Below are 18,409 nucleotides of genomic sequence, written 5' to 3'. Positions count from 1 at the left end.
GCCCCGTGGAAGTGATCAATAGCTGGTTCTAGGATTTGATCCATTTGCCTGATTTAGGCTCAAAACTATCAAATCCAGGATTATTTTCAGTTGAGGGATCTATCTGTTTCTGGTCACAGCGGGCAGAGCTCTCTCTCAGCCTGAGCCAACCTCTTGGAACTTGAACCTTGAGCTTGTCCACAGTCACCCCTCCAGCTTTCCACAACTCATCAATTTCCCTCACCTAGAGGTTGTGGCAAGCCAAATTATGGCTCCCCAACTGATAGAAGTTCTCCTGTCTCAGGCCCCCAGCACAGCTCAGTTTTGAATAATATACTTTATCTCAAGATGGCACTTGGCTGTGTTGGACTTATAGATCCAAAACCAGGGGACACGCTCCCCTAGAAACACTCACGGATGGGATTCGCTGCAATAACATGAGGTTTATTGATGATAAGATGATAAGATGTCAACCAGTATACTCTGGCTCCCCTACTTGCAGGTAAGAGGAACCCTGAGCTGGATCTAAAAGCAGCTTTTATACCATTTTTACAGAGTTCACAAGGACAGTTAATTGCTTCTTAAACAGTAACCATAAAGAATTTCAAACTGCTGTTCCCAGGCCCGGTTTCTAAGTAACTCAAATTTGCACCTTATCTTTTACAACAAAAAGGGTCAGCTTAAGTGGCTTTTGTTTTCCCAGGTGTACTGTGATAAGGGCTCATCTCTTTGATAAACTCCTATCTTGGGCCCTTCTTCCTGAAATGTTTGTTTGAGCCTTTGGAATGTGCTCCTCCCGAGATGTACCTCAGGGGCAGCTAATATCTGACTCAAATTTAAGGATCTTTTAATTTTAAATTCAAGCTGAGACCTGAAATTACATTCTTACAGCTGCTGCCCTCCCACTCATGTATGTAAACAAATGATATTTCTTTCACTGACCCAAGTAAATGAGGAATTATTGTCTCAGCAAACCTATATCTGGGTTTGAGCATTCTGAGAGGAGCAGGCTTGCCTAATGGCTAGAAGCTGTTTCCTTCCTCCTACTGGTGAAAAAGTCTCAGGCTGCATTCACCAGTTAATTCTCAACATTGGGTGTTTTATTTTCTGCTCCTCACCAACCAGGTTGTGTTTCCAAGTCCTGTTTCCTCCCCCCAGGAAGTCCAGACACTGCTGCACACCAAACTGGAAGGAAGAAGCAGAACCTGGAACACTTGGGGTCTGCAGGATCCTAGCCCAAGTGGGAGTGCTGGGAGTGGGTTGGGGGGATGGTCTCCAAGGATTTTAGTCTTATAGCTCTCTTTAGACAGTACTCAATGAAACAGCTCTCAGAGATGATCTTCAGTGAAACAGCTTGTGCACATATACTTTATTCAGGGTGGACCAGGGCTATTTATGAATCTTGGAGAGTGGGAAGGAAATTTCAGGGTAAATACAAATCATTGGCTGGAACTTAAAGAACTGGGAATGCTTTATTTGCATGGAGAGGCATTCCTGGAATCCCGTGCAGGTTCTTAAGGGGATGGGTTGGGGAGAAAATTGAACTTGTTGGTTTGACAAGGACTAAGTGCCTTTCCTCAGGTATGGAGTCTGGGGGTCTGGCTCCCCAAATAAGGTCAGGCAGAGAAAAGGAAGCACTGATGGAAAAGGGAATTCTCTATTTTGCACCAGGCTCAGAGGAGCTGCTTAGGCATGGTAGACTGCACCCTTAAATAGCAGGGTTTCTCAATATCTTCCTCTGTAATAGTTATAATGGAGAGGTGTTATAGTAGTCCTCAGCCTCTATGTTGGGAACAGTTAGGTATTGAACCAGAACCCTATTGGCAGTGATTTTTGCAATGCTACTTATCTGCCATTTTAAAAATTGGGCTAGGCAGGGTGCCAGGATGAGCAGGGCTCCCATGGCCAGAACAGGACCAAGGAGGGGAAGAAGCTGTTGGACCCAAAGATCCAAAATCAGGGGATGTGCTCCCACAGAAACACTCGAAGACAGGGAATTTGCTGCAAAAACATGACGTTTAATGATAATAACCAGTGCACTGAGGCTCTCTTGCACACAGGCAAGAGGAACCCTGAGCCAAACTGGGAGCAGTTTTTATATAGAGTTCTCGAGGACAACCACAAAGGCTGACCTGGAAGGTCCGGTTTCTAGGTGACTCAGATTCGCACATTATTTTTATGACAATGAGTGTCTTCCATTTGCCCAGGTTTACCACATTAAGGGCCTGGCTTCCTGACCACCTCCCATCCTGGGCCCCTCTTCTGGAATGTGCCTCTGTGCTCTGGGCCTTCCTCACCTGCAGGTGGGTTCCCTCCCTGTGGTCTGAGGAATGTTAATCAGCTTCTCCCTTCTTCCTCTGAATGTTAATCCAGCAAGTGTCCTGGACTAAGGAATGTGCCCCTCCCGGGATGTGTCCTGGGACAGTGGGATTCTTTCAATTTCAAGTTGGAACTGAGACCTGAAATCCTACAAAGCCAAGTCACAAAATGTGAGACAGGCTGACTCTATGACAGTCTTCAAATTGGCAGCTCAGGAGACTAGGCCTAACTTTCTGTATCCAAGAACTGGGCAAGTCTAGACAAGTCCAGGCCCCAAAAGCTGACCTGGCTTGAGGAAAGGACAATGGGTCAGCAGCAGTTTTCAGACTTCCCCAGAAATGGTTCTGGAATGTCCCTAGAGGTAGAGCCACCTACTCTTCCCTGGAATTCCCCTAATGTTCTTTAAATTGAGTCTGCAAGCTCACTTGGGTGTCTCTATCTTGGAATGGGAGACCCCAGCATGCTGTGAGAGACCTAAGTGGAGGCTCAGAAACATAAGCTTAAGCAAAAAACCAGGTCCCAGGGTGAAACGCATCCAGCCAGTTGCAGCTGCTGGAAGTCACCGGTCCTGCTGTATTCTTTTCTGCATTCAAGAGATACCATTTCCTAGCAACCCTCCCACCCAAATGACCCTTGGGAGTTTTGTAGCACTGTTCCTGGAAATACCACAAATTGCTTATGATCAGATATTCTCCAGATGGCCTGGCCTGAGCTGTCTGTGGTCTTGGCACCTAAAACCAATCATTTTTAAAAGTCAACTTTCCCATAAATCTCTTACCCAATCATGTAATGCCAAGGTTGAACAACCCTTGCTTGTATATTTTTTCCTTTAAAAAATATACCCCCCTAGACCTGGGTGTGCTCTCCTATCCTGTTGCATCAGGAAGGTTTGTAGCTTGAATAAAGGCTCTCATGTGCCTGCATCAGAGTTGGTCTCTTTGGGGTTTTTGCAATCTGGGTACAACAGCTGGACTTCTTCAGAATAAAACACTCTTTGCTTTTACATACTAGTTGAGTCCAGGGTATCATTATTTGGTGAATCATGGACCGTTATAGAGGTTTGAGTACCATGGGGTTGGGGTGTCGGGTGTATAGCATGCTCAGAAATTCCAACAGAGATCTTTGAGACTTTGTATGTTTTGATCAACCAGCCCAGATTTGTTAACACAGAAACAGCATTCCTCCCCCAACCTGATGCAAGCCCCTTCCTGTTTAACAGTCATTGTAGAGTGAAAAATTATAAAGGCCATTTTATGAAATATGTGTACATTTTTTGCCTTAGACCTGAGCAGGAAAAGTGCAGATTCCAGAATGAGGAACTGAAAATAAGATTTCAGGCCTTCACTTCCCCAGAGCACATTCCGGGTGGAGGACATTATTCCCTGAATCAAGCCTCAGGCAGTAGGCTCGCCTATGCGTAGAAAAGGCCCAAGGCAGGAAGACACATTCCTGACTACAGATAAAGATGCTGCCACCTAGGTGGGGCTATAGCCGGAAGAAGTGAAGATAGTTAATCTGAAATAGTTGGTAAATGACAGGGTGGGACACAGTGACATGGCTATTAACCTTTCAGGGTGGGTTTCTCTGGAATGTTTTGCTATTCTTATGTTATGTATCCTTGGCAACCCCTCACCCCCTCCCCCCTCCCCTGGTTTGTGGTTTTGCTCTTTAAAAGACCCCTTACCCATCACTCTGGGCCAAACTTTGCTCTTCAGAGAGAGAGAGCTTGTGGTTTGACCGCCGGCCAATTTCCCTAATAAAGCCTCTGCTGATTGCATCCAGGTATGGTTTCTTGTGATTTTTGGGTGGTCGTGATCGCCTGAGACTTGAGGAAGGGTCTCCCGAGTATGAGGGTCTTCATCATCAAGTCCAGAGCTCTCCAGTTTTGGAGAGCAACCCACTCTAGGGAGCTTATCTATTATTGGAGGGACTGTCCATAGTGGAAGCCATCACCTGGTCAAGCTTGTCCTGAAAGTCACTGGCCAGATGGTGTTTGGATGAGGGCTGCTCCAATTGCTTTTGTGGAATCTATCAAGACTGTGAAACTCAGCCTGCTCTTCTGATGAGCAGGGGATGAATAACTCTCTCTCTTTTCTTTCAGTCTCCTTCTGAAGACCCCCAGACTCGGGAGACCCTTCCTCAAGTCTCATGAAATCACGACCACCCAAAAATCACAAGAAACCATACCTGGATGCAATCAGCAGAGGTTTATTGGAGAGTTGGCTAGCCAAGGTCAAAACTGCTCATCCACGCAGGAACAGAATTTTGACAAAAGGCCAGCAAGCTGAGGTTTTTTTTTTGTTTTTTTTTGTTTTTGTTTTTTTTTGTTTGTTTGTTTTGTTTTTTGCATGGGGTGGGGAAAGGAAGGAATTTTTGCGCGGTTGGTTGCATTTTCGTTCGGTTACACATGATTGGCTGCATTTTCGAGCAGTTACACATGATTGGTTGTTTTACAAATTTTGAACTTCAGCAGGCTGTAACGCTGGGAAAACCTCAAGGGGGGAGGTAACCAAGAACAGTGGAACATTTCAGAGGAATCCACCCTAAATGATTTAGAGCCACGTGAAAATCACTCTGCACACTCATTCTTCTCAAAAATGTAGTTTTACCATGTCACTGTGCCCTACCCTGTCATTACCAACTATTTCAGGTTAACTATTTCTCACTTGCCATAGCCCCACCCTGAGGCTTGAGGAATGTTAATCCAGCAAGTGTCCTCTGATTCAGGGAAAATGCCCTCCACCCGGAATGTGTCTCGGGGCAGTGAAAGCCTGAAATCTTACATCCAGTTCCACTCTGGAACTTGCATTCTTTTGCTCAGGTTTGGGGTAAAGAAAAAGCCTATATATATTTCATAAAATGGTCTTTATAATTTTTCACTCTACACTTCCAGCTGCAAGGTGAGTTCTTCAGGCTTATAGAAATAAACCTGGGGAATAACTGTTATTGTCAGAAGCCTTGAAAAGGGGATTTAATGCAGGAATCAGTAGCACGTATTGGCTTGGTGATAGTGATGTAGAACTTGCCAGGTAAAGGGGGTGGGAAAGGTCAAAGAGGAAGGTTTTGTAACTTCTGTGTGTGTAAGGACCCATGGTAGTTCACAAAGCTAGATGTTAATGGGAACAGGTGCCAACAGGGGCCAGAAGAGGGAAGCACAGAAGACACCTTGAGGGGAGTTGGGTTGGGTGGTGAGGGGAAGGAGATTGGCTGTATATTTGATGTACTGTAGCCAGGAAAGGGTAGTTTGAACTTCCTTCCTAGTTTGATTTTCCCGTTGAAGAATGCTAACATGGGTAAATATTGATTTGGAGGCAGGGACAAGCTGGCAGGAGATGTGTAGGTCAGCTATGGGGCACTTAGCAAATCCGTTAGGGTAGAGCTTACCCACAATTCCCATTCACTGTTGTTCATCCTAGGGACCGTCTCCGGGAAGCTGAAAAATGAGTTTTAAAGTTGGTGAGTGAGGTGCAATCACAACTGGAGCATTCAATTTGGCATTCCCAAAGTCTGAAATCTCCACATCTGGAGGCCTCCTGGAGGCAGTCACCTGGGCTGCAGCAAGGAAAGCAGAGGGAAGGGCGGGGGTGGGGTGGGTGGGGGGGGTGGGGGGGTCATTTATTCACCTGCTTAAGGTAACTGAGAAAGGAAATACCATGTTAATTATGTATCTGGAACAGGCAGTAACAGCTTGTCTGGGAAAAATAAACTGGCTTAAGCAGATGGTCTTATTTTATTAATTAAAGAGTTAATAACAGTTGTTGATGCAGTCTGTTTGACCTGTGAGGGGTGCATCTTAGATGATTCTCTGAAGTTTAAAAGAATTTTTAAAGGAAATAAACACATGTCTTTGTGTCATAGTAGAGGCCTGGAGAACAATTCTGGGTTAAAAGCATGAACAGCCTTCTAGTTATTTCTGCTATTAGGGAAAAACAAGCATTTAAACAAAGTTCAGATAAAGAAGCAGAATTCTAAGTTTTGGGCAGGCTGCGCTGTCCCAAGCTATGCCTTTTCAAACGGTGGCAGTAAAACTCTATCATTTCTGCAATTTAGGTCTTCCAGGTCTGCGCTGGCTTTCATAAGCAGGCCTCCCAGAGGGTGCAACTTGGCAACAGGCAGATCTGGAGAGTCTTTTCTGCTTAGATGCCTGGCCTGTGGGAGGTGCCTGCTTCACAACCCCCAGCTGCCTGCTCTGGCTACCCAGGCAGTCTCCCTAGTTGTACATTGCCCCATGGCTGTATGCCACCATAGCCCAGCAGGAGACATCAGGATGTTTGCAACTCTAGAAAGTACAAAAAGGGAGAGGGAGCTAGGCATAGGTGTCTGGTGGCACCCTGCTGGGGGGTGCTGGAAGTCATGAGCTTGAGGGATAGGCGACTCTGTCTCAAGTCCAAAGCCAGTAGAGTGCTTTGGCAGTAGCACCTTGCAGGCTTGGGCTATGGGAAAAACCTGTTTAAAATGGTGATCTGACTTTGTGAGGATCTAGCCCAGGTGAGGTGGTTATCAACTGAGAATGTCCAGGGCTCCAAACTCCTGGTGGGGTCACAAGCAGGAGAGAAGGCAGAGCCAGCTGAGGGATCAACAAGCACTCTCTCTTCTCTTGCCTGGAGAGAGGAGGCCAGGGGGTTATGAGGCTCTTCCTCCATTTCCTTGGTGGGTTCTTGGAGGTTGTAGCTATGTGGATCAAAGGAAAGAGAAAGAGGGGGCTCTAGCTCCACTTTGGCAGAGGAGTGGGGAAAGCCATGAGTTGGTGTGGCTATTCTCCTACGGTTATAAAGGCATCCTATGGGGTGTTGTTTTGATGAAACAGGGGAAAAGGAGTGGGGGAGGCCACCACCTGGCATGGCTGTTCATCCACTACTTCTTCAGAGTTCCGGGGTTGCTGAGCAGAAGAAGGGGAAGTAGATGAGGTTGAGAGTTCACATGTTTTGTGTGTGTGTGTGGTTTTTTTTTAAATAGGGGACCTTAATAGGGCTTGTATTTTTCCAATCAGGAGGGGTGTTTGTGTTTTATGTGATGTAGTGTACTCCATGATAGAAACACCTTGCCCAATGGGAATGTTTCTGCAGCACTTTGGGCACCAGGGGATTCCACAGAGGTCCAAAAATGTTTAGCTTTCCCAAAGATTTTTTTTTGTTTTTTGTTTTTTGTTTTTGTTTTTTTACCATATGATACTATATTTTTTCCTTTCTTTCTTTACTTCTTTCTTTCTTTCTTCTTTCTTTTTCCCCCTTTCTTTCCTTTCTTCTTTCTTTCTTTCTTTCTTTCTTTCTTTCTTTCTTTCTTTCTTGGTTTTTTGAGACAGGGTTTCTCTGTGTAGTTCTGGCTGTCCTGGAACTAACTCTGTAGACCAGCCTGGCCTCAAACTCAGAAATCCTCCTGTCTCTGCCTCCCAAGTGCTGGGATTAAAGGCATGTGCCACCACTGCCTGGCTGTTTATTTTTTATTGGATATTTTATTTACATTTCAGATGCCATCCCTTTTCCCCATTTCACCTCCCTAGAAAACCCCTATCCCATCCCCCCTTCTCCTTTTTGCTTTTATACAGTTTTTCTTTAATGTTAATCAAAGGCTTTATAAGTGGTACTGCTCAATAACAAGATGCCCATACAATCAGAAGTGTAACCCAATACCCAACCTAGATATATCAACTATCTTTGACTGGAGGAGACACTCGAACATCCACCTCCATGTTCCCCCCAGGACCCCCTTGCTCGTCACCTAGCTCCTCCTCTCCTTTTCCTCCTCCTCTCCTTACTCCTCCCACCTTAGCTCCTCCTACATATCACCCTTCCTGTTAAAATAAAACTTTTCTCTCAAAATACAATTAGAGCATAACTATACTAATTTGTGTCAGTAAGGTAAGATAAAGTAAGATAATTTGTGTCAGTAAGGTAAGATAAAGTAAGATAAGATAAGATAAGATAAGATAAGATAAGATAAGATAAGATTTGTGTCAGTAAGGTAAGATAAAGTAAGATAGATCTAATACCCAGTCCATCATTTTGTTGACTAACCAGAACCTCTGTCATCTCTCCTAACTAAAAGACTTACTTCTGAACCTGGCTTTTTTCTTGGCTTTAGAATGAAAGTCAGCTGAAAACCATCCTTTCAAATCTTTTCTCTCAAAATAAATAGCCCGGACTGGCTGTGACTATAAGTCTTCAACCCCGTCAGAAATCCAGAATGACTGAGTTAACTGAAATTATGGGAAGCACAAAGCATAGCTTCTAAAACTTAGCCAATTTATAGAGACCGCTGAACACCTGAATAGTCCCTATACTAAAAAACGTTGGAGCATCTGATCTTCAGCCTTCTGGCCCAGGATCATCTGACAGACCTAGTGATTCAGAATTATTAAGGGCTGATTACTCTGTATTGGCAGATATAATCAGTCAACTACTTTGCAAGTGTGTCCTTTTCTGGACAGTAATTTGTCTGTAGATGAAAAGAGGCAATTCTTGCCTAGTGGCTGTCTCACCACAACTGAAGTAACTCCAAAGATGCTCAATTTCTTAGAATCCAAGACAGGGAAGCTGTCAGGAGCAGACAGGTCTCTGTTAAAAATGAACATTAATACAAAAGTGTTTGTAATGTCAATTCTGTGGACTTCTGACATTTTGAAAACCAACTATCCATGTAAGGCATGTTGTCTGTTTTGAAAACCAACTATCCATGTAAGGCATGTCTGGACTGTTGTCTGTTAACTCCTCTCAGCTATTTCTAGATAAAATATAGAAAACACCCTAGCAATAAACTCAGAGCCATGAATTAGGCCCTTAACTCACAGGCTAACCATCTCAAATCAGAAAACTTAAAGAAGGACTGGGTCTAAACCTTGTATTCCTATGTGTGTTATATAGGCACAATGCCTATGAGAGTAACAATATTAATCTCACTTTCATATCAATAAGAAGCTCATACCAGTTGGGCAGTGGTGGCACACACCTTTAATCCCAGCACTTGGGAGGCAGAGGCAGGCGAATTTCTGAATTGGAGGCCAGCCTGGTCTACAGAGTGAGTTCCAGGATAGCCAGGGCCACATGGAGAAACCCTGTCTCAAAAAACAAAAAACAAAAAACAAAAAACAAACAAACAAACAAAAGCTCATACCAATAAAAACCTTAAATTTGAAATCAAAGTAAATTTTGTACCATTTAAGAAATTATAACTTCATCTTAATAACAATTATACATATTTCTACCAATAGGTTATGGCTATCTAATAAATCCTAGCTAATCCTCCCTCTTCCAACAAGACCATTACTTTTCCCTAGAAAGACAGCCCAATATTAACCACTTCAGTACCCAAGCTCAGGGAATAGGCACGCTGACTCTTCATTAACTTCTTCAAGCTGATTACAGGCATTTGAGATATTAGAAGAGGGGCAGGGGGAAGAGTAAATTGATAAGCCTCTGACACTGTGTCTTCACTGAATCCAGCTGGAATTTCAGGAGGTTGGAGCAGGTCTGCTCAGCTTGCTTGATGAGTAGATACACCAAGGCTGTGTATTCTGCAATATACAATTTTCAAAACAAATTTTAGTATTAAGATAATTTTTTGTTTAAATTCTGGAATTTAGTCTTCTAGCGGCCTGCCTCTGTCATGTCTAATCCATATAATTCTGGGAGTTTCTATGAGGGTGTGCTCCCACCATCCTCCCATTCCTGCCTCCCTGCTTTTGAATTCCCCAACACTAAGGAATCAAAACTTTCAGGCATCAAGGTCATCCACTTCCACTGATGCCTAACCCCTTACCCCATCCCCCCTCCTCCAATTACCTTGAGGGTGTGTTCCCACTATCCTCCCATTCCCACCTCCCTGCTGTTGAAATTTTCCAACACTAGAGAATCCAAACTTTCAGGGACCAAGACCATCCACTTCCACTGATGCCTGGCAAGGCCACTCTCAACTACCTATACAAGTGGAGCCATGAGTCCCTCCCTTTGTGTTCTCGGGCTGGAGATTTTAGAATGGCTACTCCAGCTTGTTTCTTAGGACTATTTGCTTGAAAAATTGTTTCCCAGACTTTTACTCCAAGGTAGAGTCTGTCTTTGTTCCTGAGGTGGGTTTCCTGTATGCAGCAAAATGCTGGGTCCTCTTTACATATCTAGTCCCTTAGCCTATGTCTTTTAATTTGGGAATTGAGTTCATTGATGCTAAGAGATATTAAGGAACAGTGATTGTTGCTTCCTGTTATTTTTGTTATTAGAATTATCTTTGTATGGCTATCTTCTTTTGGATTTGTTGGAAGAGGATTACTTTCTTGCTCTTTCTAGGGTATAATTTCCCTCCTTGTATTGGAGCTTTCCTTCTATTATCCTTTGTAATGCTGGGTTTATGGAAAGATATTGTGTAAATTTGGTTTTGTCGTGGAATATCTTGGTTTCTCCATCTATGGTAATTGAGAGTTTTGCTGGGTATAGTAGCCTGGGCTGGCATTTGAGTTCTCTTAGTGTCTATATGACATCTGTCCAGCATCTTCTAGCATTTATCGTCTCTGGTGAGAAGTCTGGTGTAATTCTGATAGGTCTGCCTTTATATGTTACTTGGCCTTTTCCCTTTACTGCATTTAATATTCTTTCTTTGTTTTGTGCACTTGGTGTTTTATTATGTGATGGGATGTATTTCTTTTCTGGTCTAGTCTATTTGGCATTCTATAGGCTTCTTGTATGTTTATGGGCATCTTGTTCTTTAGGTTAGGGAAGTTTTCTTCTATAATTTTGTTGAAGATATTTATTGGCCCTTTAAGTTGGGAATCTTCACTCTCATCTATACCTATTATCCTTAGGTTTGGTCTTCTTGTTGTGTCCTGGATTTCCTGGATGTTTTGTGTTAAGAACTTTTTGTATTTTGTGTTTTCTTTGATAGTTGTGTCAATATTTTCAATGGTATCTTCTGCACCTGAGATTCTCTCTTCTATCTTTTGTATTCTGTTGGTGATGCTTGCATCTATGACTCTTGATTTCTCTCCTAGATTTTATATCTCCAGGGTAGTCTCCCTTTGTGATTTCTTTATTGTTTCTACTTCCATTTTTATGTCCTGGATGGTTTTGTTCAATTCCTTCACCTGTTTGGTTGTGTTCTCTTGTAATTCTTTAAGGGATTTTTTGTGTTTCCTCTTTAAGGACATCTACGTGTTTACATGTGTTCTCCTCAAATTCTTTGAGAGTGTTATTTCCGCCCTTCTTAAAGTCCTCTATCATCATCATTAGAAGTGATTTTTAAATCTGAATCTTGCTTTTCTAGTGATATGGGGAATTCAGGACTTTCTTGTGTGGGAGAGCTAGGTTCTAATGATGCCAAGTATCCTGGGTTGCTGATGCTTATGTTCTTGTGCTTGCCTTTTACCATCTGGATCTTCTTAGTGCTACCTGCACTGTCTCTGATTGGAGCCTGTGTTTTCTATTATCTTGGTTGTATTAGAACTGTGAGGCGTGGGTGTTACTACTGGGGTTAGTGGTGGGCCCAAGTGCTCAGTGCTCAGGTGCAGACAGGAAGGAACTAGTGCTCCAGGCCAGGAGTGATTTCCTGGGTCCTAGTGGGTCCCAGTTACTCCCTGTTTGGGGCCAGTGTTGCTTTCTCCTTACCTAGGATTAGAGCTCCTAAGAGGCCTGCTCCCTCTGGTTTCTGTATGAATGGGGACAGAGCTGCTGGCCCGGGATCTGCTCAGTGCTCAGGCCCAGACTGGAAGGAACCAGTTTTCCCAAAGATTTTTAAAAGTTCCACTGGCCACCCTAAATGGTATTTACTCGCCACTGTGTTACTTTTTTAAATTTTTGTTTCAAGAAAAAATTAGACAGAGGCTCTTTGCCAACTCTGATATGGGCTGTTGGGTTTCACATTGAGGTTTAGGGACCTTATGCCAGCACCAGAGAATGCTCTGGCTAGAAGGCGTCAAATGTCCTTTTTTATGTATATGAATCCACATAATGGCTCCGATGGAGAACAAAGTAGAAAAGAGAGTTGCCTGTCTTCAGAGTATGGAGGCTTAAGCCTTTGGACTGATGACAAAGAACAGGGGATGGTGCTCAGAGCCTGGAGGGGCACTAATGCTTGCCTACTCATATGGGAGATCCTATTAAATCTGGGTGGGCACCAGCTGTGGTTGGGTACCAGCTATGGTTGGGTTCTGCGTTCTGCTTCTTCCCTCAGGGTACCCAGGCTCTGGCTATACAGCAGGCTGGAAGGATGAAGAGGAATCCAAAAGGGGTGGGGTTTGCAGGATCCTGGCCCTGTAGGGGGTAGAGGGTGGATGGTGGAGAAGGCCTTTTCTGAGGATTTTAGTGTTACGGCTCTTTTAGACAGTACTCAATGAAACAGCTCTTAAGAGAGCTTAAGAGGACCTTCAGTGAAACAGCTTGTGCACATACACTATACATGAACCTTGGCTTGTACGAAGGAGTTTTCAGGGTAAATGTAAATTATTGGATGAATTTTGAAGTATTGGGAATGCCTCATTTGCATGGAGAGGCACTTCAGGAATCCCAGGTACTGGCTGGGCAGGTTCTTATGGGAAAGAGGAAGTTGAACTTGTAGATTTGCCAACAACTACCTGAACTTCCTCAGGGAGAGGGTGTGAGAGTCAGGTTCCCCAGATAAGGTTGGGCAGAGAAGGAGACACCCTGCTGGAAGAGGGAGTACTCCATTTTTTACTAAGCTCAGAAGAATATATTGGGATTACACCGAGTTCTCAACTTTTTAAAAAATTATATCATGATGTCTTTTTGTTTAGAATATTCAAAGTTATATGATCCCATTTTCCCTCTTGTATTCAAGGTGAGTGAGTGAGTGAGTGACTGACTGACTGACTGAGATACTTTCACCCTAATAGCCCAGTTTCAGATTGGCCCTATAGTTCTATGAATCTGAAGAGACAGACAGACCAGTAACTACATGGAGAGGATTTTATTGGGGGCGCTTACTGCTCTATGATGGCAGGAAGAACAGCTGGGTCCCCACAAAGTTGGACATATGTATGGCCTAGGACAAAATTGATTTCATCTCAGCTGAATATACCTGGATTAAGCTCTTATCAGAACCAGACACATCCCAAAGCTCCAAAGACTACTCTAATACTTTATCCATTTAAAAATCTGCTGAGAAACTTTGCAAGAAAACCCAACAGTTACTCAAAGACAATCATGATGGTTACAACTCAAGATGGCTCTAATTGTGTCAAGCTGAGTCCATATGAATACTGTTGACTACATGTGCTGTTTTAAACCTGAACAGAAGGATAAATGCTTTAAATATCTATAAAAACCAATGATTAGAGCCTCCTAAGATGGTCACTGGGGAAGACAGAAGAAGGCAGATGCAATACATGCCCTCCTTCTCAAGCAATGAGCCAGCTCCCAGATCTTGTTGGGTCTTGCTTCAGGGTTCTTAGGCACCTCTGAACTCTCTGATCACTGGGGTTGCCACAGACCCGGTTCTTCTTCTTGGTGACAAAGCTGAAGAAAAAGGAGAAGAAAGATTACAAACAGAGTTCTCTAGTAAAGAGGGAAGGGAAGCCCCATCCTTGGAACCCTCTGATTTTCCACTCAAAGGTCTGTTCTTTCCAGGAGGTAGCTCAGTACCATCATCCCCTCTCTGGGGCCCCCTCTCTAGGCCTGTGAGGTTCTCAAAGGACTCATGGAGCAACTCAGTCAGATTTCTGCCTGCTGTCTCCTCTACACACTGTCTACTCCTCTCCCTCACCTGCTGAGATCCAAGGATGGGTCTTTTCTGGAAGTCTATCCACCAGGTCATGTAAGATCCTGGAGGCTCCCTCTCCCCATAACACACATGAGTGAGTTTGGCACTTACATGATGCCTGGCTTGACGCACCCACCACTGGTTGGAAAATAATATATAAATTTTGAACATGGGATGTGTGAGGCATAGGAAAAGCAGCAGTCTGATGAGTCTTGAAAGCCTGTAGGAAGACAAATGGCCAGGTCATTATTCTCAAGAGTGCTGTAGAGGAGGGCCATCTCATGGAGATTGAAAAGGATCAGAACTCAAGGGACGTTTCTGCTCTTAGCAGGCAGACTCAGGGCACCCAGTTATATGCAGAGAAGGCATCACTGGGGTGAGTCCCCATACCACATTCCACTCTTTCCAGAGATGCTCAGCACCTTCAGGGTCCTTCCATTCTGTTCTGCCATGGGGAAGGTGAAGCTATAATGCCATACACACCCAGGCTTTTCAACATGTCATATCTGGTCATTTACCTTGATGAATTATTGGAGGGTTATAGCGATGATCTTGATCTTCTTTTGCTATTTCTGGAAGACACAGACAAGGTGGGGAGACAAATTCATGGTCGCAGCATTATAGTCACTCCCCATTTATCACGTATTCCACCCCCAGTTTTTGGTGAACAAAACAAAATCTTGCTGCCCAGGGTGGTCTTGAACTCTCAATTCTATAGCACCAAACCTGGAGTGCTACAAATACTGAGTGCACCACCATGCCCGACTCCTCCTCTTCCATCTGAAGGCAGCAGGCTCTATTGTTGGATCTCCATTAACCCATTTGGGTCAAAGGTCTGCCCTAGGCTAGTGTGTCTTGTTACTATGAGATTTTTTTCCCCACCCTGTGATCCTTGAAAATATTTCAGAAATAGAAACATTTTGTAGATTCTAAAGTACTAAAAACGAGCTGCAAACCTAACACAGGTAAGTTAACTGAAAGTACAGTTTGTGATAGGCCAGTTGTGTCTACATATCTGCCATCTATGGGACTCTAGAAACAAATTTTCTAGCAACCCATTTGGTGGTATGATGTCCTTTGTAGTGTAGTGAAGGTTTGTTTTTGTTTTTTTTTAAACTATGTTTGTCCCATTAGTATAAAGGTATTGTTGTAGGAATGTTACTATGTTTCCTAGATTGTATCTGGCATAAGACACAGGGGCAAGCTCGTGTGTGTGTGTGTGTGTGTGTGTGTGTGTGTGTGTGTGTGTGTGTACAAGTGAAAATCAGAAGACAGCTTAATTTTGTGTAAGTAGTTTTCTTTTTCTACCTTTACATAGGTTCTGGGGATCTAACTCAGGTGTCTAAGATGGCAAAGCAGAAATCTCTACCACTGAACCATCTTGCCAGTCTCCTTTAAGTAATTTATAAGTGTCCAGTTTAATAGTATCAAGTACATATTCGAACTACTATGTAGCTACCACCTCATCCACTAATAACCTCTCTCAGCTGCAAAACTGAAATCCAGAATCCATTAGATGTTACCTTTCCTCTTCCTCCCCTGTCAGCTCAGTGAGCTCCATTTTACTCCCTGGGTTTGATTTTTTTTTTTTTTTAAAGACAAGGCGTTATTGTGTTGCTCAAACTGACCTCAAACTCCTGATTCTGCCACCTCAGCTTGCCAGCAGCTGGAGTTACAGGCGTGCACCTCCATGCCTCTTTTGTCTTTACAAATTGACTCCTTTAAGTGGCACTTGTGAGTAGAACCAGTCAGTACCTGCCCCTCGTGATTGGCATATTCCCCTAGTGATACCAGTGCCTCGGTGTCTTCCTTTTTGTTGCACACACCACCAGAGTGCTTTCCTTCTCAACAGTGAGTAATATTCCACTCTAGAAGTGTGCCTGTCACACTGTACTTACACACTCATCTACTGATGGATATGTAGTGTCTTTTCCTTTTGTGTGGTGCCAGTGAAAAAAAACTGCATGAAAATCTTTCCATGTATCTATTTTGAATTTTCCGAGGCCAAGACTCAGAAGTGAAATTTGAAATTGGTGTGTGCCATGTTAACTTATCAAAACTCTATTTATGCATTGCAAAATTCACATAGCGCCAAAGATTCTGGATAAAGTACTGTCAACTTGCCTTGTGATAATTAGGCAAATGTAACTCAAACAACCTTCCCTCCTTGTTTCTCCCTCCCTTTTCTTTCCCTCCCCCCTTTTACTCTCCCCCTCCCTCCTTCTTTCTCCTTTCCTCCCCCCTCCCCTATTTCCCCTTTTTCCAACTTGTAGTTAGGTTATCACAGCTGAAAAGATAGCTTTAAAAGCTGTTTTTTTAGTGGTCAGAGAGATGGCTCAATAATTAAAGCACTTTTTGCTTTTACAGAGGACCAGAGTTCAGTTCTCAGCATCCATGTCAGATGGCTTATACTGCCTGTAACTCCAGCTCCAGGGGATCCAACACCTTCTTCTGCTCTCCAAAGGCATCTGCACACAGGTGTGCATGCACACACTCAGACACGTGCATGCATAAAAATAAAATAAATCTAACTAAAATATTGGCATTCACTTCTTATACCAAAGCAAAAATGAATGATTTTGACAGCAAGGATTAAGCTGTCAACTTATCTAATAATTGTTTTCCATTGTTCTTAGCTGATTTCTTTTAAAGAGTTGGTCTACCATCTTTGGAGCTTCCACATCCACAGAGCCAAGCAAGGAAACATACCCTGAAATGAAACTGGAACGCTAGAGACTTTTTGTCATGGTTCCCTGGACACAATATAGTGTGTATTCACTAACATTTGTTTTAAGTCATACAAATATCTAGAGTTTTTTTTTTTTTTTAACGCACAGATGAAGATGTGTGTGGGTTATAGACATGAAATCTGTAGATTTTGATATCCAGATGGGTCTAGGGTCCCAGGACACCAAGAGATGGTATAACTAGTATGGCTTACATTAAGGAGGCATGTGGATTCATTATAATATGGTTTCTGTGTTCTAGGTAGAGCTTGCAAAACTCAGAAAAGATCCCAAATGACCATGTCTGTCTATACTCCATTCCAGGCTGGCCCTACCCTAATTCCATCACTCACTAGCCTTAATCTTGAGGCTATGACTTCTGATTCAGTTTTCTAATTTATAAAATGACAGCAATCATGATAATAGAGGAAAATATACAAAATCACTGATGGCTTACTGTTTTCTTGTGCAAAAAAAAAGGCAACTTCCCATTGTTTAATATGACACCTATCCCACAGGGCTGTTAGGAGGTATCAGAGTGCTAACAGCCATGAGATAAACAGAACAGTAGCTGTCCAGCACATAAGAAGCATCAACTAATGCATCTGTCAAATAAAAGAATAGCGTGGTTAAACAGTCTTGGGTTGAATTGATTACCTGCCTGTCCCACAATGTTGTTAGAGGTGGTGTCGGGCGCTTTAACCATCATGCTTCTTGCAAGACTCCTACCCTCCCACTTAGAATTTTACTCCCGTTCTTTTGATTTAACACTTAGTCCTGTGTCAGCTAAAGAAACTTATCAAGCATAATTATTTCCTCTGTGTCGAGTTTCCTCCAGGGCCTAAAGGCTACAGACAGAGACAAGTCTGTATATAACCTGATGTTGTTTTTAAGAAAATTCTACCACCATGTCAAGGATAGAGTATTCCAGGAGGGCAGTAGTCTACTTCCTTAGCTCCCCTTCAGTTCTGCAGTTCTCGCAGACTTGTTCCCTGGGTTGAGAGGGCTCAGTGAACTCACCTTGTAAGAGGCCAGCCTGGGACCCAAGGACGGCCACAAGGATAAAGAATGAAATGGCAGTCTTGGAGTTTCTCATCCTCCTGGAGGACAGGCCCAGCTGGTCTGAGAATTTCTGCTCACTCCTCCCTGACTCTGTGTCCTGCCCTGGTATTTATCAGCTAGGAGGTTCAGGAAGTGCCAGGGTAGAGGTCAGAATGCTGTTTCTGGCTACATAACACACAACAGGCTAGTTCTAAAAGAGGGAACAAGATTGAAAATGCAACAGGAAGTGGAGGGCCAAGAATGCAACAGGAAGTGAGGGCAAAGGTCATAGAAAACCAGGGACGATGAAAGGGGTGTTAGAGAGACAGGAGCCCCCCACTCAGAGGACTTCTTGGTGATTAAGGCCTGTGCTAGACCACATAGCTAATAAGTGGTGTAATTAGGGTAGGAGCTAGCCTGAAAGAGGGTATGAAAAGACATGGTCATTTGCAATATTTTCTGATTTTTGCAAGCTCCACCCAGAACATGTGAAACCTGTTATAAGCTAAGAGTCAAGAATTCCAGCATAATTAACAAAGAAGAGTTGCCTATAGAGACAACATTCCTTTTATACAGAGATATTTTTAAAAGAATGTTAATATAACAATGGATTATGCTGCTTATATGCTTATCAAATGGCAATAAAC

General features: G+C 43.3%; 1 protein-coding gene and 1 long non-coding RNA gene across 5 annotated transcripts in view; one reads left to right on the top strand and one right to left on the bottom strand.

Moving 5' to 3' along the window:
- LOC143442723 (uncharacterized) overlaps nt 1–16,468 on the top strand; it is a 41,260-nt gene extending 24,792 nt beyond the window's left edge. For 3 of the 4 annotated variants that reach the window (XR_013111136.1, XR_013111135.1, XR_013111134.1), the window contains 3 exons: nt 2,187–2,282; nt 4,400–4,587; nt 5,715–5,864. This is a non-coding gene — a long non-coding RNA (uncharacterized LOC143442723). Of the gene's footprint in view, nt 1–2,186; nt 2,283–4,399; nt 4,588–5,714; nt 5,865–16,362 lie in introns of those variants that run through there. The other variant, XR_013111137.1, reaches the window with a different exon arrangement.
- LOC117711158 (C-C motif chemokine 6-like) lies at nt 13,189–17,945 on the bottom strand. The gene is made up of 4 exons (XM_034506616.2): nt 17,742–17,945; nt 14,514–14,567; nt 14,107–14,215; nt 13,189–13,751 (listed from the first exon to the last, which is right to left on the bottom strand). The coding sequence occupies exons 1-4, from the start codon at nt 17,815–17,817 to the stop codon at nt 13,634–13,636; spliced, it is 357 nt and encodes a 118-aa protein (XP_034362507.1). The 5' UTR covers nt 17,818–17,945; the 3' UTR covers nt 13,189–13,633.
- Nucleotides 17,946–18,409: the final 464 nt, after the last annotated feature.

The sequence above is a fragment of the Arvicanthis niloticus genome, chromosome 6, assembly GCF_011762505.2.
Source record: "Arvicanthis niloticus isolate mArvNil1 chromosome 6, mArvNil1.pat.X, whole genome shotgun sequence".
Classification (NCBI taxonomy): domain Eukaryota; kingdom Metazoa; phylum Chordata; class Mammalia; order Rodentia; family Muridae; genus Arvicanthis; species Arvicanthis niloticus.
The sequence above is the reverse complement of the archived record's forward strand: the minus strand, read 5'-3'. Positions and strand labels throughout refer to the sequence as shown.